The sequence below is a fragment of the Oncorhynchus kisutch genome, linkage group LG21 (assembly GCF_002021735.2).
Source record: "Oncorhynchus kisutch isolate 150728-3 linkage group LG21, Okis_V2, whole genome shotgun sequence".
NCBI classification, from domain to species: Eukaryota; Metazoa; Chordata; class Actinopteri; order Salmoniformes; family Salmonidae; genus Oncorhynchus; species Oncorhynchus kisutch.
In genome coordinates this window covers 46,352,424-46,378,491 of record NC_034194.2, presented here as the reverse complement: position 1 = coordinate 46,378,491, position 26,068 = coordinate 46,352,424, and the positions used below count along the sequence as shown (strand labels likewise).

At 41.4% G+C, this 26,068-nt stretch overlaps 1 protein-coding gene across 1 annotated transcript in view; it reads left to right on the top strand.

Annotated features, from left to right (window-relative positions):
• The first annotated feature begins 1,797 nt into the window (after positions 1-1,797).
• LOC109886710 (runt-related transcription factor 2) overlaps positions 1,798-26,068 on the top strand; it is a 104,949-nt gene continuing 80,678 nt past the window's right edge. Inside the window, exons 1-3 of the mRNA XM_031800912.1 lie at positions 1,798-2,840; positions 6,126-6,282; positions 24,574-24,678. Coding sequence (XP_031656772.1) covers positions 2,562-2,840; positions 6,126-6,282; positions 24,574-24,678 — 541 coding nt within the window. The 5' untranslated portion in view covers positions 1,798-2,561. The remainder of the gene's footprint in view (positions 2,841-6,125; positions 6,283-24,573; positions 24,679-26,068) is intronic.

Here is a 26,068-nt window from a genome sequence, read left to right as displayed (position 1 = left end):
ATTTGAGCTTTTCATTTTAAATTAATTTGTAAAAAAAAAATGTCTAAAGAATGCATGGCATTATGGGTAATATGTAAAGACCAGTGACCCAAAATCTCAATTTATCCCATTTTAAAATTCAGAATGTAAAACATCAAAATGTGGGAAAGGTCAAAGGGCCCTGGAAGAAAGCATTTCATCTAAGAGTGTATGGTTTTACTAAAACCATTATTTCCTTTAGCTTCTAGCATTTAGTTTGCAACCGCACAGGTTTGTATGAACCTTGCTGTTTGCCATTCAGACCTCGGGGACAATAACGTGGTAAAATATACAGTTTATCTTCCCCTTGCCATAGAAAACGAACACGTCGGGACGTCAGATAGCCATGTTTTAGAACAGACGAAACCATACAGGAGCATCATTAATATGGATGTACATGTCAATGGAAACAGCCAAAACAAATGAAAAAGGAACATTAACTGTGATTTCAGTTTGATGTGACTAATTTAGCTTTAGTTAGATGTTGACCTCTAAAATCCCCATTCCAATCTGGGGTATGGATAGAACCTTCACTGCATATATACAGTATAAATATATATATATATAATAGGTTTTATATAAAGGATTCTTTAATCTCTTCCAAAGAACCAAAATGTTATATATAGATCCGCAAATAACCCTTTTTTTATAAGAGTGTAACGTTACTGTAGCCTACAGTACAGCGAATACTATAGTGTAGAATAATACCTATTACAGTAAATTATACCTGTGTTGTACAACAGCTCTACCCTGTGCCCATGTGTAGCTAAACTCCCCAGCTGTCGGTCTGTCTGTCTGTTTCCTACCTGACTCCCCTCCCCAGCTGTCTGTCTGTCTGTTTCCTACCTGACTCCCCTCCCCAGCTGTCTGTCTGTCTGTTTCCTACCTGACTCCCCTCCCCAGCTGTCTGTCTGTTTCTTACCTGACTCCCCTCCCCAGCTGTCTGTCTGTCTGTTTCCTACCTGACTCCCCTCCCCAGCTGTCTGTCTGTCTGTTTCCTACCTGACTCCCCAGCTGTCTGTCTGTTTCCTACCTGACTCCCCTCCCCAGCTGTCTGTCTGTCTGTTTCCTACCTGACTCCCCTCCCCTCCCCAGCCCGCCGGTGACTCAGTAGCTCACCGCTCCCTGCATGTTCACTTCCAGTCTGAGTTCTGACGCGGCTTTTCCCTTCATTCGGTCCTGGACAAAGCATTGTAACGACGAGACTAGTCTACATTAGGGGACACATTTATAGAGACAGAAGACCACAGATAATGTGAATGTCAATGGTTTTACAGTTCGCCACGTGTTTGAGCGACAGAAGGCATGCGGGGAGACTATCCTGCTCTGATCTGATGGACTGCAGCGAGAGGGAATCAACCCGACTGCCACAATGTTCATTTGTAAAGTTAAAAAGTCCTGGCCTGTATGGCGGATGGATGGCATCTCGGTATGTATTTGTTTAGAACGTGTAGTGCCTCTATTGGGGGTTTCGTGGTGTAGGCACTGTTATATGACGTTTTAATCATACAAGGATATTCATAAAACTGTTAAACTGGTTACACGTGTAGGCTATAATATGTATTTAATATTAAACCCGTCATCAGAGCGGCCTCTGTAGCATTAGTAACCTAACCGGTAACATATTGGTCATTGGTAGATGGTGAAGGGCACCAATAGGTCCCGGAGACACCACGTGGTGTGTCATCAGAACGTTAAGCGCCGGGCACCGGATAGATACCCTATATAAACCACAAACCGTCAGCAAGAGGCACCGGGAAGCCCGGCCTCCTTTCCGCAGCACGGTATCATGGCTACTAAACCTAAACATGGAGACGACTTACCCCTTTATCTCACCGACTCACAGCTTGTATCTAATTCAACCACCGTTTAACCCTGTCATATAGCCTACATTAATGCATTAAAGATTGTGTTACATGGGCTAGGTTGGGAATACTTTTGGCTGATGTACATTGTGTTGAAATATATATACTACTGGCAATAAACAACATTGTAGAAGATTGTTCAAAGCCGTTTTCGCACGTTTATTCTCGTGCCTTTGAACGTGTTCTGTACATGTAATCGCCCGCAGGCTCGAGGGCTTTTTCAATTTGGCACAAAGACCCGCAGACGCACCTGGAGCCGCTGACTACTGAAGGGAGCGTTTTGTGTTTTGTTTCTTTTAGTAGGTTAATTATAGATTATTTGGATTTTTTTTATATCAGACTTAATTAAATTCACACATGATGAAATCGGTCTGGTGTTTTGACGCGGACTTAACAATGAATATGTCCTAAAAAAAAAAATCCCACTCGCCCGTTCAGATGTGGTTTTGTAGCTGGAGACGGTTTTATTTTGAGGCACCGAGGCGCCCAGGGAACTCTGCAGTGGAGAGAAATTTAGCGAGTCCCATTTTCCGCTGTCCCGAGAGCTGAAGTTTCTCAACTGCGTCGAGCAGACAGACAGACTGGCTGAGTCGCTAAGGAGGAGAGGAGAGGAGAACTGGCGTGTGGTCTTGACTCTTTCCAGTATCTAGAGGCTGTGCTGTAACCTAGTCTGTTGTAATGCGCATTCCCGTAGATCCCAGCGCCACGCGGAGGTTTAGCCCGCCGTCCGGTAGCCTCCAGCCGGTCCCGGCCAAGATGAACGAGCTCAACACTCCGACCGGGACCGGGCAGCAAGACAGCACGGTGCCAAGGCTGCGACTGCAGGAGAACCGGAGCATGGCGGAGATCATAGCGGACCACCCGGCGGAACTGGTCCGGACTGACAGCCCAAACTTCCTCTGCTCGGTTTTACCGTCTCACTGGCGCTGCAACAAGACGCTGCCTGTCGCCTTCAAGGTAAATTACATTATCTTTATAACTTTATACACTCTCCTTATACATATTTATATTTTATATTAAATATATCTGGGTAAAACAACCTTTACACTACTTAACTTCAAATATGTTGTAGGCCTACGTAGCAACTGGGAGAAAACGTCTTATTTTAAATTTCTGTACTGGGCGGTTTGGGCCGGGAAAATTAATGTGTTTATGTTTTATAAAATAGTAGGCTATTGCTCTGCCATAAAATTAGTTTTACAAATTATAATAATAATTTGTGTTAGGCCTATTCCTATAATATTTGTGTTGGCTATAGCAGGTCTGCAGATGTGGCTGGTTTATTTAAACAGATTTGGATTGAGGAGAGCAGAGCAGACAGTCGCGTGCTTCGTAGAGGATTTAATTAACAAAGCGTTATTGTGTAAAGCTGATAATTGGGAGCAGCGGGGCGTGAAATGAAGACATGTTGTGTATGTTAACTTTCATCAACTACATATTTTAAAACCAATGTTCATGACACATCTCTGTTATTGTCTCAGCCGTTGGGAGACAGACAGATAGACAGACTGGTGTTATTAATCACAGCGCCTTTAGATATGATATACACCTCACGCTTACTGAAATAATTATATTTTTCACCACTCAAATTAACTTCGAAATTGAGGGACATTTGACACATTTGCTGTCCTAATTGTAATTAAATTCGAAAACATAATTACATCAAATGAAATGCAGGCATACAGCTACCATTATATACACGGTGTCCTAAATAAACACGAAAATAGATGCGTTTGATAAACATATTGCTAAATATTTCAATTTAGGCCTGGATTTTTTTCCACAATTATACAACTTCATCTGTTCCTTGTAAATATATATTCATTAATTACGGATGTTGATTTAACATATAGGCCTAGAGCATTTACCGGGAACACCAAACTCATATAACTCATCCTTTAATTTTGCTGCGAAAAAACAATTAGACACAAAATACATAATATATAAAATAATTTACGTCTGATAATGTTTTCTATTTTTTTTCCAATGAATACCTGTTTGCCGTTCAATGTAGGCCTTTTGTTGTCAATGTCATCACAGGCCGCAAAGGAGCCTGCTGAACGTTGTTCAAATACCATTTACAATTATATTAATATAACTAACACTGATAGAAGATTCATCTGTATATTAAACGATCATGTTTCTAAGTATTTCTTTAGTGTTGGCAATACGTTCTAATTTCACCCATGGTCATTAACATGGTTTTATTATTAATATTGCTGTTACCTGTAGAGTACAGGCGGGCTGTAGTTCCACCTGTAATGATGCTTATTCACTTGTAATCCGATGGTAGAGCTAGCCTCCAGCTATCTCGGTTTACACACTATAATGTTCAAACGTCCTACTCACTGACATGATGGAGAACATATTGACATGTATATATAAAAATAAAAATTACAAGTTTGAAAAGAGATTTCGATTGTTTTATTTAAAAATATATATAATTAAAAAAATAGGATTAATCCCATGTAGAACTGAACCATTGTAATATAGTGTCAGTGAGAAGGCCTCATCCTCAGCCCAACCACCTTTCTACCGGGTCTATTTACTGCTATAAGGGCTAGTATCATTACATGTCCTACTTGTTTAGCTCTGCATTGTTGAGAAAGGGCTTGTCAGTCAGCATTTCACTGTTAAAGTTTACACCTGTTGTATTATGTGCTTATGATAAATAAAATGAGATTGGATTTGAAAGGTCCTTAGGGAAATCTATACCTTTAAACTATCTTGGGCTGTTAATAAAAAATAAACAACTGAATTGTGACATACATGTAATATAGTAATAGTATAAATACAATGTTTGCCTATTTCAGTTTCTCCCAGTATCAGGTTAGTTTCAGTTTCTCCCAGTATCAGGTTAGTTTTAGTTTCTCCCAGTATCAGGTTAGTTTCAGTTTCTCCCAGTATCAGGTTAGTTTTAGTTTCTCCCAGTATCAGGTTAGTTTTAGTTTCTCCCAGTATCAGGTTAGTTTCAGTTTCTCCCAGTATCAGGTTAGTTTTAGTTTCTCCCAGTATCAGGTTAGTTTCAGTTTCTCCCAGTATCAGGTTAGTTTTAGTTTCTCCCAGTATCAGGTTAGTTTCAGTTTCTCCCAGTATCAGGTTAGTTTCAGTTTCTCCCAGTATCAGGTTAGTTTTAGTTTCTCCCAGTATCAGGTTAGTTTCAGTTTCTCCCAGTATCAGGTTAGTTTCAGTTTCTCCCAGTATCAGGTTAGTTTCAGTTTCTCCCAGTATCAGGTTAGTTTTAGTTTCTCCCAGTATCAGGTTAGTTTCAGTTTCTCCCAGTATCAGGTTAGTTTCAGTTTCTCCCAGTATCAGGTTAGTTTTAGTGTCTCCCAGTATCAGGTTAGTTTTATTTTCTCCCAGTATCAGGTTCGTTTCAGTTTCTCCCAGTATCAGGCTATATTCAGTTTCTCCCAGTATCAGGTTAGTTTTAATTTCTCCCAGTATCAGGTTATATTCAGTTTCTCCCAGTATCAGGTTATATTCAGTTTCTCCCAGTATCCGGTTAGTTTTAGTTTCTCCCAGTATCAGGTTAGTTTTATTTTCTCCCAGTATCAGGTTAGATTCAGTTTCTCCCAGTATCAGGTTAGTTTTATTTTCTCCCAGTATCAGGTTAGTTTTAGTTTCTCCCAGTATCAGGTTAGTTTCAGTTTCTCCCAGTATCAGGTTAGTTTCAGTTTCTCCCAGTACCAGGTTAGATTCAGTTTCTCCCAGTATCAGGTTAGTTTTAGTTTCTCCCAGTATCAGGTTAGTTTTAGTTTCTCCCAGTATCAGGTTAGTTTCAGTTTCTCCCAGTATCAGGTTAGTTTTAGTTTCTCCCAGTATCCGGTTAGTTTCAGTTTCTCCCAGTATCAGGTTAGTTTTAGTTTCTCCCAGTATCAGGTTAGTTTTAGTTTCTCCCAGTATCAGGTTAGTTTTAGTTTCTCCCAGTATCAGGTTAGTTTTATTTTCTCCCAGTATCAGGTTATATTCAGTTTCTCCTAGTATCAGGTCATTATAATGAGCAATCTAATGAGTTATTTCACCCCAAAACAGTTTCAGACATATTCAGCTGTCGAAACTGGTCTGAACTCAAGCTGAATCCACCTAATAGGCAAATCCCTTCTTAACACATCAGGAGAAACGACCCCCCCCCCCCAAAAAAAAGGCTAAGGTATCAAAGGAAAGTTAGGTACCATTTTGTGTGGAGGCTCCGTTCTGTGCTTAGTCATCTATGACATCCCAGCATCCAATCCTCTCCAGGTTGTGGGGTTGGGAGAGGTGACTGATGGGACGGTCGTAACGGTGATGGCGGGGAACGATGAGAACTACTCGGCCGAGCTGCGGAACGCATCGGGAGTGATGAAGAACCAGGTGGCTCGCTTTAACGACCTGCGCTTCGTGGGCCGCAGTGGACGGGGTCAGTGTCTATACTATCTGGATCTATATCTAACAGAATGTAGGCCGCATGTTAGTGTTTATACTATCTACACCTATATGTTAATATGCTGGATCTATATCTAACTGAATGTAGGCCGCATGTTAGTGTCTATATCTTCATATCTACGTACAGTTGAAGTCGGAAGTTTACATACACCTTAGCCAAATACATTTAAACTCAGTTTTTCTCAATTCCGGACATTTAATCCTAGGTAAAAATTCCCTGTCTTAGGTCAGTTAGGATCAGCACTTTATTTTAAGAATGTGAAACGTCAGAATAATAGTAGAGAGAATTATTTATTTCAGCTTTTATTTCATCACATTCCCAGTGGGTCAGAAGTTTACATACACTCAATTAGTATTTGGGAGCATTTCCTCAAATGTTCCGGGTAGCCTTCCACAAGCTTCCCACAATAAGTTGGGTGCATTTTGGCCCATTCCTCCTGACAGAGCTGGTGTAACGGAGTCCGGTTTGTAGGCCTCCTTGCTCGCACACGCTCTTTCAGCTCTGCCCACAAATTTTCTATAGGATTGAGGTGAGGGCTTTGTGATGGCCACTCCAATACCTTGACTTTGTTGTCCTTTAGCCATTTTGCCACAACTTTGGAAGTATGCTTGGGGTCATTGTCCATTTGGAAGACCCATTTGCGACCAAGCTTCAACTTCTTGACTGATGTCTTGAGACGTTGCTTCAGTATATCCACGTAATTTTTACTCCTCATGAAGCCATCTATTTTGTGAAGTGCACCAGTCCCTCCTGCAGCAAAGCACGCCCACAACATGATGCAGCCACCCCCGTGCTTCACGGTTGGGATGGTGTTCTTCGGGCTTGTAAGCCTCCCCTTTCTCCAAACATAATTTCAACATAATTTTCTGGAATTTTCCAAGCTGTTTAAAGGCACAGTCAACTTAGTGTATGTAAACTTCTGACCCACTGGAATCGTTATACAGTGAATTATAAGTGAAATAATCTGTCTGTGAAGTAGATGTCCTAACCGACTTGTCAAAACTATAGTTTGTTAATTAACAAGAAATGTGTGGAGTGGTTGAAAAAAGAGTTAATGACTCCAAGTTAAGTGTATGTAAACTTCTGACTTCAACTGTCTATAAGTCATTATTATTAGATCAAGAAAACAAGCCCCTAGTCTGCCTCAGATAGTCACTCAGCAAAACAAGCCCCTAGTCTGCCTCAGATAGTCACTCAGCAAAACAAGCGCCTAGTCTGCCTCAGATAGTCACTCAGCAAAACAAGCCCCTAGTCTGCCTCAGATAGTCACTCAGCAAAACAAGCCCCTAGTCTGCCTCAGATACTCACTCAGCAAAACAAGCCCATAGGCTGCCTCAGATAGTCATTCAGCAAAACAAGCCCCTAGTCTGCCTCAGCTAGTCACTCAGCAAAACAAGCCACGTTCAACAGCCCACTAAAAAGCTTAAACTTAATCTGGGCTTTTCTTTAGTTTTGGATTCATTTTAAGCTAGAAAATACCTTGTTGCAGCCACTATTTAGCCTTTGTTGGACTATAGTAATGTTCTGCACATGAATACCCAAGGGTCATACCGAGTTGACCACATACTGTTGACCTGTTGACCACATACTGTTGACATGTTGACCACATACTGTTGACCATATACTGTTGACAATATATGATTGACCTGTTGACCACATACTGTTGACCGCAAATATTTTAACCACATACTGTTGACATGTTGACCACATACTGTTGACCACATATTGTTGACCTGTTGACCACATACAGTTGACATGTTGACCACATACTGTTGACCTGTTGACCACATACTGTTGACCTGTTGACCACATATTGTTGACCTGTTGACCACATACTGTTGACGTGTTGACCTGTTGACCACATACTGTCGACCACATACTGTTGACATGTTGACCACATACTGTTGACCACATACTGTTGACCTGTTGACCACATACTGTTGACGTGTTGACCTGTTGACCACATACTGTTGACCTGTTGACCTGTTGACCACAGACTGTTCACCACATACTGTTCACCATTGACAACGTACTGTTGACATGTTGACCACATACTGTTGATGTGTGGACCACATACTGTTGACCACCTACTGTTGATCTGTTGACCACAAACTGTTGACCTGTTGACCACATACTGTGGACCACATACTGTTGACATGTTGACCACATACTGTTGACCTGTTGACCACATACTGTTGACCTGTTGACCACATACTGTTGACCTGTTGACCACATATTGTTGACCTGTTGACCACATACTGTTGACGTGTTGACCTGTTGACCACATACTGTCGACCACATACTGTTGACATGTTGACCACATACTGTTGACCACATACTGTTGACCTGTTGACCACATACTGTTGACGTGTTGACCACATACTGTTGACCTGTTGACCTGTTGACCACAGACTGTTCACCACATACTGTTCACCTATTGACAACGTACTGTTGACATGTTGACCACATACTGTTGATGTGTGGACCACATACTGTTGACCACCTACTGTTGATCTGTTGACCACAAACTGTTGACCTGTTGACCACATACTGTGGACCACATACTGTTGACCACATACTGTTGATCTGTTGACCACATACTGTTGATCTGTTGACCACATACTGTTGACCACATACTGTTCACCTATTGACAACGTACTGTTGACATGTTGACCACATACTGTTGACCACAAACTGTTGACCACATACTGTTGACATGTGACCACATACTGTTGACATGTGACCACATACTGTTGTCCTGTAGACCACATACTGTTGACCACATGCTGTTGACCACATGCTGTTGACAACATACTATTGACCTGTAGACCACATACTATTGACCTGTAGACCACATACTGTTGACCTGTTGACCACACACTGTTGACCACATACGGTTGACCACATACTGTTGACAATATACTGTTGACCTTTTGACCACATACTGTTGACCACATACTTTTGACCACATACTGTTGATATGTGACCACATACGGTTGACTATATACTGTTGACAATATACTATTGACCACATACTGTTGACCGCAAAGATGTTAACCACATACTGTTGACCACATACTGTTGACGTGTGGACCACATACTGTTGACCACATACTGTTGACCTGTTGACCACATAGTGTTGACCACATACTGCTGAACAAATACTGTTGACATGTTGATCACATAGTGTTAACCACATACTGTTGACCACATTCTGTTGACCACATCCTGTTGAACTGTTGACCACATACTGTTGACCTGTTGACCACATAGTGTTGACCACATGCTGTTGACCACATACTGTTGACCACATACTGTGATGAGCTGTTGACCACGTTCTGTCGACCACATGCTGTTGACCTGTAGATCAAATACTGTTGACCACATGCTGTTGACCACATTCTGTCGACCACATAGTCTTGACTATATACTGTTGACCACATATTGTTGACCTGTTGACCAAATACTGTTGACCTGTTGACCACATACTGTTGACCACATACTGTTGACCTGTTGACCACATACTGTTGACCTGTTGACCACATACTGTTGACCACATTGTGTTGACCTGTTGATCACATACTGTTGACCACATGCTGTTGACCACATACTGTTGACCTGTTGACCACATACTGTTGACCTGTTGACCACATACTGTTGACCTGTTGATCACATGCTGTTGACTACATGCTGTTGACCACATACCGTTGACCGCAAAGCTGTTGACCACATATTGTTGACCACATACTGTTGTCCACATACTGTTGACCTGTTGACCACATACTGTTGACCACATACTATTAACCTGTTGAAAGTATACTGTTGATCACCTTCTGTTGACCGCAAAGCTGTTGACCACGTACTGTTGACCACATGCTGTTGACCACGTACTGTTGACCTCATGCTGTTGACCACATTCTGTTGACTTCATGCTGTTGACCACATTCAGTTGACCACATGCTGTTGACCTCAAAGCTGTTAACCACATAGTGTAGAACACATACTGTTGACCACATACTGTTGAACACAAACTGTGGACATGTTGACCACATACTGTTGACCACATGCGGTTGACCACATGTTGTTGACCTGTAGACCACATACTGTTGACCACATGCTGATGACCACATGCTGTTGACCACATACTGTTGACCACATACTGTAGACCACATACTGTAGACCACATACTGTTGACCACATACTGTTGACCACATGCTGTTGACCACATACTGTTGACCACATGCTGTGGACCACATAGTGTTGACCACATGCTGTTGACAACATACTGTTGACCACATACTGTTGACCACATGCTGTTGACAACATACTGTTGACCACATACTGTTGACCACATACTGTTGACCACATGCTGTTGACCACATGCTGTTGACCTGTAGACCACATACTGTTGACCACATGCCGTTGGCCACATGCTGTTGACCACATACTGTTGACCACATGCTGTTGACCACATACTGTTGACCACATGCTGTTGACCACATGCTGTTGACCACATGCTGTTGACCAAATACTGTTGACCTGTTGACAACATGCTGTTGACCAAATACTGTTGACCACATGCGGTTGACAACATACTGTTGACCAAATACTGTTGACCTGTTGACCTGTTGACCACAGACTGTTCACCACATACTGTTCACCTATTGACAACATACTGTTGACATGTTGACCACATACTGTTGATGTGTGGACCACATACTGTTGACCACCTACTGTTGATCTGTTGACCACAAACTGTTGACCTGTTGACCACATACTGTGGACCACATACTGTTGACCACATACTGTTGATCTGTTGACCACATACTGTTGATCTGTTGACCACATACTGTTGACCTGTTGACCACATACTGTTGACCACATACTGTTCACCTATTGACAACGTACTGTTGACATGTTGACCACATACTGTTGACCACAAACTGTTGACCACATACTGTTGACATGTGACCACATACTGTTGACATGTGACCACATACTGTTGTCCTGTAGACCACATACTGTTGACCACATGCTGTTGACCACATGCTGTTGACAACATACTATTGACCTGTAGACCACATACTATTGACCTGTAGACCACATACTGTTGACCTGTTGACCACACACTGTTGACCACATACGGTTGACCACATACTGTTGACAATATACTGTTGACCTTTTGACCACATACTGTTGACCACATACTTTTGACCACATACTGTTGATATGTGACCACATACTGTTGACATGTGACCACATACGGTTGACTATATACTGTTGACAATATACTATTGACCACATACTGTTGACCGCAAAGATGTTAACCACATACTGTTGACCACATACTGTTGACGTGTGGACCACATACTGTTGACCACATACTGTTGACCTGTTGACCACATAGTGTTGACCACATACTGCTGAACAAATACTGTTGACATGTTGATCACATAGTGTTAACCACATACTGTTGACCACATTCTGTTGACCACATCCTGTTGAACTGTTGACCACATACTGTTGACCTGTTGACCACATAGTGTTGACCACATGCTGTTGACCACATACTGTTGACCACATTCTGTTGACCACATTCTGTTGAACTGTTGACCACATACTGTTGACCTGTTGACCACATAGTGTTGACCACATGCTGTTGACCACATACTGTTGACCACATACTGTGATGAGCTGTTGACCACGTTCTGTCGACCACATGCTGTTGACCTGTAGATCAAATACTGTTGACCACATGCTGTTGACCACATTCTGTCGACCACATAGTCTTGACTATATACTGTTGACCACATATTGTTGACCTGTTGACCAAATACTGTTGACCTGTTGACCACATACTGTTGACCACATACTGTTGACCTGTTGACCACATACTGTTGACCTGTTGACCACATACTGTTGACCACATTGTGTTGACCTGTTGATCACATACTGTTGACCACATGCTGTTGACCACATACTGTTGACCTGTTGACCACATACTGTTGACCTGTTGACCACATACTGTTGACCTGTTGATCACATGCTGTTGACTACATGCTGTTGACCACATACCGTTGACCGCAAAGCTGTTGACCACATATTGTTGACCACATACTGTTGTCCACATACTGTTGACCTGTTGACCACATACTGTTGACCACATACTATTAACCTGTTGAAAGTATACTGTTGATCACCTTCTGTTGACCGCAAAGCTGTTGACCACGTACTGTTGACCACATGCTGTTGACCACGTACTGTTGACCTCATGCTGTTGACCACATTCTGTTGACTTCATGCTGTTGACCACATTCAGTTGACCACATGCTGTTGACCTCAAAGCTGTTAACCACATAGTGTAGAACACATACTGTTGACCACATACTGTTGAACACAAACTGTGGACATGTTGACCACATACTGTTGACCACATGCGGTTGACCACATGTTGTTGACCTGTAGACCACATACTGTTGACCACATGCTGATGACCACATGCTGTTGACCACATACTGTTGACCACATACTGTAGACCACATACTGTAGACCACATACTGTTGACCACATACTGTTGACCACATGCTGTTGACCACATACTGTTGACCACATGCTGTGGACCACATAGTGTTGACCACATGCTGTTGACAACATACTGTTGACCACATACTGTTGACCACATGCTGTTGACAACATACTGTTGACCACATACTGTTGACCACATACTGTTGACCACATGCTGTTGACCACATGCTGTTGACCTGTAGACCACATACTGTTGACCACATGCCGTTGGCCACATGCTGTTGACCACATACTGTTGACCACATGCTGTTGACCACATACTGTTGACCACATGCTGTTGACCACATGCTGTTGACCACATGCTGTTGACCAAATACTGTTGACCTGTTGACAACATGCTGTTGACCAAATACTGTTGACCACATGCGGTTGACAACATACTGTTGACCAAATACTGTTGACCTGTTGACAACATGCTGTTGACCACATGCGGTTGACAACATACTGTTGACCAAATACTGTTGACCGGTTGACAACATGCTGTTGTTGACCTGTTGACAACATGCTGTTGACCACATACTGTTGACCAAATACTGTTGACCTGTTGACAACATGCTGTTGACCACATACTGTTGACCTGTTGACCACAAGCTGTTGACCACATGCGGTTGACAACATACTGTTGACCAAATACTGTTGACCTGTTGACAACTGGCTGTTGTTGACCTGTTGACAACATGCTGTTGACCACATACTGTTGACCTGTTGACAACATGCTTTTGACCACATGCTGTTGACCACATACTGTTGACCTGTTGACAACATGCTGTTGACCACATACTGTTGACCTGTTGACCACATACTGTTGACCTGTTGACAACATGCTGTTGACCACATACTGTTGACAACATGCTGTTGACCACATACTGTTGACCTGTTGACAACATGCTGTTGACCACATACTGTTGACCTGTTGACAACATGCTGTTGACCACATACTGTTGACCTGTTGACAACATGCTGTTGACCACATGCTGTTGACCACATGCTGTTGACCACATACTGTTGACCTGTTGACAACATGATGTTGACCACATACTGTTGACCTGTTGACAACATGCTGTTGACCACATGCTGTTGACCACATGCTGTTGACCTGTTGACAACATGCTGTTGACCACATGCTGTTGACCACATACTGTTGACCACATGCTGTTGACCACATACTGTTGACCTGTTGACCACATACTGTGGACCACATGCTGTTGACCACATACTGTTGACCTGTTGACAACATGCTGTTGACCACATACTGTTGACCACATACTGTTGACCACATACTGTTGACCACATGCTGTTGACCACATGCTGTTGACCTGTTGACAACATGCTGTTGACCACATGCTGTTGACCACATACTGTTGGCCACATACTGTTGACCACATACTGTTGACCACATGCTGTTGACCACATACTGTTGACCACATACTGTTGACCTGTTGACAACATGCTGTTGACCACATGCTGTTGACCACATACTGTTGACCACATACTGTTGACCACATGCTGTTGACCACATACTGTTGACCGCATACTGTTGACCACATGCTGTTGATCACATACTGTTGACCACATACTGTTGACCACATACTGTTGACCACATGCTGTTGACCTGTTGACAACATGCTGTTGACCACATGCTGTTGACCACATACTGTTGACCACATACTGTTGACCACATGCTGTTGACCACATACTGTTGACCACATACTGTTGACCTGTTGACAACATGCTGTTGACCACATGCTGTTGACCACATGCTGTTGACCACATACTGTTGACCACATACTGTTGACCACATGCTGTTGACCACATGCTGTTGACCACATGCTGTTGACCTGTTGACAACATGCTGTTGACCACATGCTGTTGACCACATACTGTTGACCACATACTGTTGACCACATGCTGTTGACCACATACTGTTGACCACATACTGTTGACCTGTTGACAACATGCTGTTGACCACATGCTGTTGACCACATACTGTTGACCACATACTGTTGACCACATGCTGTTGACCACATGCTGTTGACCACATGCTGTTGACCTGTTGACAACATGCTGTTGACCACATACTGTTGACCACATGCTGTTGACCACATACTGTTGACCACATGCTGTTGACCACATACTGTTGACCACATGCTGTTGACCACATACACTACCGTTCAAAAGATTGGAGTCACTTAGAATGTCCGTAGTTTTTGAAAGAAAAGCACATTTTTTGCCCTTTAAAATTGACAGAGAGGATCTGCAGAGAAGAATGGGAGAAACTCACCAAATACAGGTGTGCTAAGCTTCTAGAAGACTCGAGTCTGTTATTGTTGCCAAAGGTGCTTCAATAAAGCACTGAGTAAAGGGTCTGAATATTTATGTAAAAAAAAATATATATTTTTATACATTTGCAAAATGTTCTAAAAATCAGTTTTTTCTTGACATTATGGTGTATTGTGAGTAGATTGATGAGGAGAAAAACGAACTATTTAATCAATTTTAGAATAAGGCTTTAACTCAACAAAATGTGGAAATATTCAAGGGGTCTGAATACTTTCCAAATGCACTGTATCTATCTGAATTTAGGCCACAGCGGCCACAGTTAGGGTCTACATCTATATATCAATGTTACTATATCTGGTAAAATGCTTCAATGTTCTGAATGTTTAAAAAATGTTCACCCATCTACACATCATACCTCATAATGACAAAGTGAAAACATGTTTTTAGACAACTTATTGATAATGAAATACAGAAATATCTCATTTATTTAGTCTTCCCACCCATGAGTCTGAAGCACCTTTGGCAGCGATTACAGCTGTGAGTCTTTCTGGGTAAGTCTCTAAGAGCTTTCCACACCTGGATTGTGCAACATTTGGTCATTATTCTTTTTTTTAAATTCAAGCTCTGTCAAATTGGTTGTTGATCATTGCTAGACAACCATTTTCAGGTCTTGCCATAGATTTTTAAGTAGAATGTCAAAACTGTTACTCGGCCACTCAGGAACATTCCCTGTCATCTTGGTAAGCAACTCCAGTGTAGATTTGACCTTGTGTTTTAGGTTATTGTCCTGCTGAAAGGTGGGTTATTCTCCTGGGGGAAAGCAGACAACCAGGTTTTCCTCTAGGATTTTGCCTGTGCATAGCTCCATTCTGTTTCTTTTTTATCCTGAAAATCTCAAGTCCTTGACTATTACAAGCATACCCATAACATGATGCAGCCACAACTATGCTTGAAAATATTAAGTGTTTACTGAGTAATGTGTTTTATTTGATTTTTCTCAAACATAACAATTTGTATTCAGTACAAAAAATGTATTGCTTTGCCACATATTTTGCAGTATTACATTATTGCCTTGTTGCAAACAGGATGACATTTTGGAATCTTTTTATTCTGTACAGGCTTCCTTCTTTTCACTCTGTCATTTAGATTAGTATGGTGGAGTAACTACAATGTTGTTGATCCATCCTCAGTTCTCTCTGATCACTGTTTTTAAGTCACCATTGGCCTCATGGTGAAATCCCTGAGTGGTTTCCTTCCTCTCCGGCAACTGAGTTAGGAAGGATGCCTGTATCTTTATAGTGACTGGGAGTATTGATACACCATCCAAAGTGTAATGAATAATTTCACCATGCTCAAAGGGATTCATTTCAATGTCCTCTTTTTATATTTTTACCCACCTACCAATCGATGCCCTTCTTTGGGAGCCAATGGAAAACCTCCTTGATCTTTGTGTTTGAATCTGTTTGAAATTCACTGCTCTACTGAGGGACCTTACAGATACTTGTATGTGTGGGGTACAGAGATGAGGTAGTCATTCAAAAATCATGTTAATTAAACACTATTATTTCACACAGAGTCCATGCATCTTATTATAAGACTTTTCAGGCAAATTTCTCCTCCTGAATTTATTTACTAATTGACTCAAGACATTTCCATGTCCAGAACAGACACAGTACTACGGAGAGCCATGGCTACATGAAACTCTATTCCACAGTACTACGGAGAGCCATGGCTACATGGAACTCTATTCCACAGTACTACGGAGAGCCATGGCTACATGGAACTCTATTCCACAGTACTACATAGAGCCATGACTACATGGAACTCTATTCCACAGTACTACATAGAGCCATGACTACATGGAATCTATTCCACAGTACTACATAGAGCCATGACTACATGGAACTCTATTCCACAGTACTACATAGAGCCATGACTACATGGAACTCTATTCTACAGCACTACATGGAGCCATGACTACATGTAACTCTATTCCACAGTACTACATAGAGCCATGACTACATGTAACTCTATTCCACTGTACTACATAGAGCCATGACTACATGGAACTCTATTCCGCAGTACTACATAGAGCCATGACTACATGTAACTCTATTCCACAGTACTACATAGAGCCATGACTACATGTAACTCTATTCCACTGTACTACGGAGAGCCACGGCTACATGTAACTCTATTCCACTGTACTACATAGAGCCATGACTACATGTAACTCTATTCCACAGTACTATGGAGAGCCATGGCTACATGTAACATCAAGTAAGTCATGCAAGCAGTACAATCAGATTTACAAAACAGAAACAAATACACCTTATGGAACATTGATTGTGAAGGGGGATTGTGGGGGATTGTGAAGAGTCACTAACACAGGTACAAACAGACATAACATACACACTAACACAGGTACAAACAGACATAACATACACACTAACACAGGTACAAACAGACATAACATACACACTAACACAGGTACAAACAGACATAACACACACACTAACACAGGTACAAACAGACATAACACACACACTAACACAGGTACAAACAGACATAACACACACACTAACACAGGTACAAACAGACATAACACACACACTAACACAGGTACAAACAGACATAACATACACACTAACACAGGTACAAACAGCCATAACACACACACTAACACAGGTACAAACAGACATAACACACACACTAACACAGGTACAAACAGACATAACACACACACTAACACAGGTACAAACAGACATAACATACACACTAACACAGGTACAAACAGACATAACATACACACTAACACAGGTACAAACAGACATAACATACACACTAACACAGGTACAAACAGACATAACATAGGCCGTCATTGAAAATAAGAATTTGTTCTTAACTGACTTGCCTAGTTAAATAAAGGATAAATAAATTTAAAAAACATTTCTGCTATATTTCTCCTCTCCTACATCAGTCTGATTTTACTCATATAGCTCCCGTATTATTCCTATCGTGTTCCTTTAAAAAACAACGATGTGTATATATATCTTTATCTATATGTTTATGTACTCTGTTATTTTCCCCATACCTCTACCAGCCCTCCCCTAATGAGAATAAACTAATTAAATATACTCTGTTATTTTCCCCATAACTCTACCAGCCCTCCCCTAATGAGAATAAACTAATTAAATATACTCTGTTATTTTCCCCATACCTCTACCAGCCCTCCCCTAATGAGAATAAACTAATTAAATATACTCTGTTATTTTCCCCATACCTCTACCAGCCCTCCCCTAATGAGAATAAACTAATTAAATATACTCTGTTATTTTCCCCATACCTCTACCAGCCCTCCCCTAATGAGAATAAACTAATTAAATATACTCTGTTATTTTCCCCATACCTCTACCAGCCCTCCCCTAATGAGAATAAACTAATTAAATATACTCTGTTATTTTCCCCATACCTCTACCAGCCCTCCCCTAATGAGAATAAACTAATTAAATATACTCTGTTATTTTCCCCATACCTCTACCAGCCCTCCCCTAATGAGAATAAACTAATTAAATATACTCTGTTATTTTCCCCATACCTCTACCAGCCCTCCCCTAATGAGAATAAACTAATTAAATATACTCTGTTATTTTCCCCATACCTCTACCAGCCCTCCCCTAATGAGAATAAACTAATTAAATATACTCTGTTATTTTCCCCATACCTCTACCAGCCCTCCCCTAATGAGAATAAACTAATTAAATATACTCTGTTATTTTCCCCATAACTCTACCAGCCCTCCCCTAATGAGAATAAACTAATTAAATATACTCTGTTATTTTCCCCATACCTCTACCAGCCCTCCCCTAATGAGAATAAACTAATTAAATATACTCTGTTTTTTCCCCATACCTCTACCAGCCCTCCCCTAATGAGAATAAACTAATTAAATGTACTCTGTTTTTTCCCCATAACTCTACCAGCCCTCCCCTAATGAGAATAAACTAATTAAATATACTCTGTTATTTTCCCCATAACTCTACCAGCCCTCCCCTAATGAGAATAAACTAATTAAATATACTCTGTTATTTTCCCCATACCTCTACCAGCCCTCCCCTAATGAGAATAAACTAATTAAATATACTCTGTTATTTTCCCCATACCTCTACCAGCCCTCCCCTAATGAGAATAAACTAATTAAATATACTCTGTTATTTTCCCCATACCTCTACCAGCCCTCCCCTAATGAGAATAAACTAATTAAATATACTCTGTTATTTTCCCCATACCTCTACCAGCCCTCCCCTAATGAGAATAAACTAATTAAATATACTCTGTTATTTTCCCCATACCTCTACCAGCCCTCCCCTAATGAGAATAAACTAATTAAATATACTCTGTTATTTTCCCCATACCTCTACCAGCCCTCCCCTAATGAGAATAAACTAATTAAATATACTCTGTTATTTTCCCATACCTCTACCAGCCCTCCCCTAATGAGAATAAACTAATTAAATATACTCTGTTATTTTCCCCATACCTCTACCAGCCCTCCCCTAATGAGAATAAACTAATTAAATATACTCTGTTATTTTCCCCATACCTCTACCAGCCCTCCCCTAATGAGAATAAACTAATTAAATATACTCTGTTATTTTCCCCATACCTCTACCAGCCCTCCCCTAATGAGAATAAACTAATTAAATATACTCTGTTTTTCCCCATAACTCTACCAGCCCTCCCCTAATGAGAATAAACTAATTAAATATACTCTGTTATTTTCCCCATAACTCTACCAGCCCTCCCCTAATGAGAATAAACTAATTAAATATACTCTGTTTTTCCCCATACCTCTACCAGCCCTCCCCTAATGAGAATAAACTAATTAAATATACTCTGTTTTTCCCCATAACTCTACCAGCCCTCCCCTAATGAGAATAAACTAATTAAATATACTCTGTTATTTTCCCCATACCTCTACCAGCCCTCCCCTAATGAGAATAAACTAATTAAATATACTCTGTTATTTTCCCCATACCTCTACCAGCCCTCCCCTAATGAGAATAAACTAATTAAATATACTCTGTTATTTTCCCCATACCTCTACCAGCCCTCCCCTAATGAGAATAAACTAATTAAATATACTCTGTTATTTTCCCCATAACTCTACCAGCCCTCCCCTAATGAGAATAAACTAATTAAATATACTCTGTTATTTTCCCCATACCTCTACCAGCCCTCCCCTAATGAGAATAAACTAATTAAATATACTCTGTTATTTTCCCCATAACTCTACCAGCCCTCCCCTAATGAGAATAAACTAATTAAATATACTCTGTTTTTTCCCCATAACTTTACCAGCCCTCCCCTAATGAGAATAAACTAATTAAATATACTCTGTTATTTTCCCCATACCTCTACCAGCCCTCCCCTAATGAGAATAAACTAATTAAATATACTCTGTTATTTTCCCCATACCTCTACCAGCCCTCCCCTAATGAGAATAAACTAATTAAATGTACTCTGTTTTTTCCCCATAACTCTACCAGCCCTCCCCTAATGAGAATAAACTAATTAAATATACTCTGTTTTTTCCCCATAACTTTACCAGCCCTCCCCTAATGAGAATAAACTAATTAAATATACTCTGTTATTTTCCCCATACCTCTACCAGCCCTCCCCTAATGAGAATAAACTAATTAAATATACTCTGTTATTTTCCCCATACCTCTACCAGCCCTCCCCTAATGAGAATAAACTAATTAAATATACTCTGTTATTTTCCCCATAACTCTACCAGCCCTCCCCTAATGAGAATAAACTAATTAAATATACTCTGTTATTTTCCCCATACCTCTACCAGCCATCCCCTAATGAGAATAAACTAATTAAATATACTCTGTTATTTTCCCCATACCTCTACCAGCCCTCCCCTAATGAGAATAAACTAATTAAATATACTCTGTTATTTTCCCCATACCTCTACCAGCCCTCCCCTAATGAGAATAAACTAATTAAATATACTCTGTTATTTTTCCCCATACCTCTACCAGCCCTCCCCTAATGAGAATAAACTAATTAAATATACTCTGTTATTTTCCCCATACCTCTACCAGCCCTCCCCTAATGAGAATAAACTAATTAAATATACTCTGTTATTTTCCCCATACCTCTACCAGCCCTCCCCTAATGAGAATAAACTAATTAAATATACTCTGTTATTTTCCCCATACCTCTACCAGCCCTCCCCTAATGAGAATAAACTAATTAAATATACTCTGTTATTTTCCCCATAACTCTACCAGCCCTCCCCTAATGAGAATAAACTAATTAAATATACTCTGTTATTTTCCCCATACCTCTACCAGCCCTCCCCTAATGAGAATAAACTAATTAAATATACTCTGTTATTTTCCCCATACCTCTACCAGCCCTCCCCTAATGAGAATAAACTAATTAAATATACTCTGTTATTTTCCCCATACCTCTACCAGCCCTCCCCTAATGAGAATAAACTAATTAAATATACTCTGTTATTTTTCCCCATACCTCTACCAGCCCTCCCCTAATGAGAATAAACTAATTAAATATACTCTGTTATTTTCCCCATACCTCTACCAGCCCTCCCCTAATGAGAATAAACTAATTAAATATACTCTGTTATTTTCCCCATACCTCTACCAGCCCTCCCCTAATGAGAATAAACTAATTAAATATACTCTGTTATTTTCCCCATACCTCTACCAGCCCTCCCCTAATGAGAATAAACTAATTAAATATACTCTGTTATTTTCCCCATAACTCTACCAGCCCTCCCCTAATGAGAATAAACTAATTAAATATACTCTGTTATTTTCCCCATACCTCTACCAGCCCTCCCCTAATGAGAATAAACTAATTAAATATACTCTGTTATTTTCCCCATACCTCTACCAGCCCTCCCCTAATGAGAATAAACTAATTAAATATACTCTGTTATTTTCCCCATACCTCTACCAGCCCTCCCCTAATGAGAATAAACTAATTAAATATACTCTGTTATTTTCCCCATACCTCTACCAGCCCTCCCCTAATGAGAATAAACTAATTAAATATACTCTGTTATTTTCCCCATACCTCTACCAGCCCTCCCCTAATGAGAATAAACTAATTAAATATACTCTGTTATTTTCCCCATAACTCTACCAGCTCTCCCCTAATGAGAATAAACAAACTAATTAAATATACTCTGTTATTTTCCCCATAACTCTACCAGCCCTCCCCTAATGGGAGTAAACTAATGGACAACAACATTTAGGCTTTTACTTCCAGTTTATACCTGCTATATTTTACCTGAGTTGTTGGTTTTAGTCCCACCCTTCAGCTCCATTCAACCCCTCCCATCCTACTCCTATATCCTACTGTATCATGTATCCTATATATTCAGCTCCATTCAACCCCTCCCATCCCTGAAGACAGTTTAGATTTCTAAAGTCAGCAAAAAAAATGTACGTCCCTGTCTTTCAAAGATAATTTGTAAAAATCCAAATAACTTCACAGATCTTCATTGTAAAGTGTTTGAACACTGTTTCCCCATGCAATGAATGAACATGCACCTGTGGAACGGTTGTTAAGACACTAACATCTTACAGACGGTAGACAATTAAGGTCACAGTTATGAAAACTTAGGACACTAAAGAGGCCTTTCTACTGACTGAAAAACATCAAAAGAATGATGCCCATGGTCCCTGCTCATCTGCGTGAACGTGCCTTAGGCATGCTGCAAGGAGGCATGAGGACTGCAGATGTGGCCAGGGCAATAAATTGCAATGTCCGTACTGTGAGACGCCTAAGACAGTGCAACAGGGAGACAGGACGGACAGCTGATCATCCTCGCAGTGGCAGACCAAGTGGAACAACACCTGCACAGGATCGGTACATCCGAACATCACACCTGCGGGACAGGTACAGGATGGCAACATCAACTGCCCGAGTTACACCAGGAAGGCACAATCCCTCCATCAGTGGTCAGACTGTTTGCAATGGGCTGAGAGCCTGTTGTAAGGCAGGTCCTCACCAGACATCACCAGCAACAACGTCACCTATGGGCACAAACCCACCGGACCAGACAGGACTGGCAAAAAGTGCTCTTCACTGACGAGTCGCGGTTTTGTCTCACCAGGGGTGATGGTCGCATTTGCGTTTATCGTTGAAGGACTGAGTGTTACACCGAGGCCTGTACTCTGGAGCGGGATTGATTTGGAGGTGAAGGGTCTGTCATTGCAGGCAATCTCACGTGGTACCCTTCCTGCAGGCTCATCCTGACATAACCCTCCAGCATGACAATGCCACCAGTCATATTGCTCGTTCTGTGCGTGATTTCCTGCAAGACAGGAATGTCAGTGTTCTGCCATGGTCAGTGAAGAACCTGGATCTCAATCCCATTGAGCACGTCTGGGACCTGTTAGATTGGAGGGTGAGGGCTAGGGCCATTCCCCCCACAGATGTCTGGGACCTGTTAGATTGGAGGGTGAAATGTTTGGGAGCTTGCCGGTGCCTTGGTGGAAGAGTGGGGTAACATCTCACAGCAATAACTGGCAAATATGGTGCAGTCCATGAGGAGGAGATGCACTGCAGTACTTAATGCAGCTGGTGGCCACAGCAGATACTGACTGTTACTTTTGATTTTGAACCCCCCTTTGTTCAGAGACACATTATTCCATTTCTGTTAGTCACATGTCTGTGGAACTTGTTCAATTTATGTCTCAGTTGTTGAATCTTGTTATGTTCATACAAATATTTACACATGTGAAGGTTGCTGAAAATATACACAGTTGACAGTGGGAGGACATTTCTTTTTTTGTTTATGAGTTTATGTGCCATATATTTTTTCAACTGTGCTGTGATGTTTCTGAACCTTTTTATTTTCATAGTTTCTACAGATCTCTCCGTTAAATTGAAGATAAACATTTTGCTAAGAGTATTATTATATTATTGATCGATTGACTATGACTTTTCAGATCACCCTGCAGTGCTATTTGCAGACTTAACTCCAAGTAAATGTTTCTGGACCAAAAACAAGTTACACATGAAAATACCGAAACAACACATGATTCTGTCGCTTCACATCCACATCTGCAGAGCTGGGTTGTATCCCCACTATATCAAACATTCTATTGGTTACAAAAATGGTTACAAAAATGTTGTATAATATTTATTTTTTAAAGTGTTTTGATTCTGGCGTCGTTTGGCGTATCAGTTTATTAACAGTTTATAAATATGTGCCATGGAATCGGTACATCGAAAATCTCTTCCCAACTAGGGTACCATGACTTACTGTTGAATCAAGATGGTGGTGAATTAAGTAGTGAATGCAGGTGATTGTCCTCCTCTGACTCAGTGTGTCTGATGTTCCCAAAGGAAAGAGCTTCACGCTGACCATCACAGTGTTCACCAACCCTCCTCAAGTAGCAACATACCATCGAGCCATTAAAGTCACCGTGGACGGACCCCGCGAGCCTCGGAGTGAGTACACACACACACACACACACACACACACACAGCACGTCAAGTGTTGTTGGACTGAATGGTAACAGCTAGTAAAACCAGTCAAACACAAACAGAGCTTTTGTTTATGGGAAACAGGTGTGATTATCTAAAGAGCCAATCAACAGGTCTGATTATCTAAAGAGCCAAGTAATAGGTCTGATTGTTTATTTTATTTAACGAGGTAAGTCAGTTAAGAACAAATTCTTATTTACAATGGCAGCCTGTCCAAACCCTGACGATGCCTGGCCAATTATGGGACTCCCATTCACGGCCGGTTGTGATACAGCCTGGAATCAAACCAGGGTCTGTGGTGACACCTCTAGCACTGAGATGCAGTGCCTTAGACCGTTGTGCCACTCAGGAGCCCTTATCTGAAGAGCCAATCAACAGGTCGGATTATCGAAAGGGTCAATCAACAGGTCTGATCATCTAAAGAGCCAATCAACAGGTCTGATTATCTAAAGAGCCAATCAACAGGTTTTTAATTAAACCGTGCTCTGAGAAATCATGTTGCTTCCTACGTAATGGTAAGAGAGGCTGGGCTTTAGGGGTAGATGGTGTGTGTGTGTGTGTGGGGGGGGGGGGGGGGGGGTAGCAGAGTGCTAGCCTCAGCTCTATTTAATGGTGCTTATAAAAACAACTGAAGAGTATATATTTTTTTACAATTTCCATCTAGTGCCAACTGGTCTGGCAGGCAGCTGTTCTCTCCTCCCTCGCTTTCCTCTCCTCCCTCCCTATTCATAAAAACATTATTCTCGACTCTGGCGTCTCAATGAACACTATCAAATCACAAACAACTTCCCTCTCTCCCCCTCTTCATCTCTCTGTTACCCAGGCCTATAAACACATAGGGCACAAGGAGACAGAGAGAACGAGAGAAAGAGAGAGATACTTTGACAATATAAGTCAATTTAACTTGCCATGTTAATAAAGTCTTCAGCAGTAAATGAGAGAGAGGGGGGGGGGAGAGACAGACAGACAGAGTGGAGAGGGTGGGGAGAGACATAGAGATAGATAGGGGGGGGGGGAGAGAACAGACAACAGAGAGAGAGGGGGGGGAGAGACAGAGAGAGGGGGGGGGGAGAGACATACAGACAGAGAGAGAGGGTGGGGGGGGAGAGACAGAGAGAGGGGGGGAAGAACAGAGAGAGGGTGGGTAGAGAGCAAGACAGACCAGAGAGAAGAAGGGGGGGGAGAACAGACAGAGAGAGGGGGGGGGAGAGACAGAACAGAGAGAGAGGGGGGGGAGACAGACAGACAGAGAGAGAGGGGGGGAGGAGACAGACAGACAGAGAGAGAGGGGGGGGGAGAGACAGACAGAGAGAGAGGGGGGGGGAGAGACAGACAGACAGAGAGAGAGGGGGGG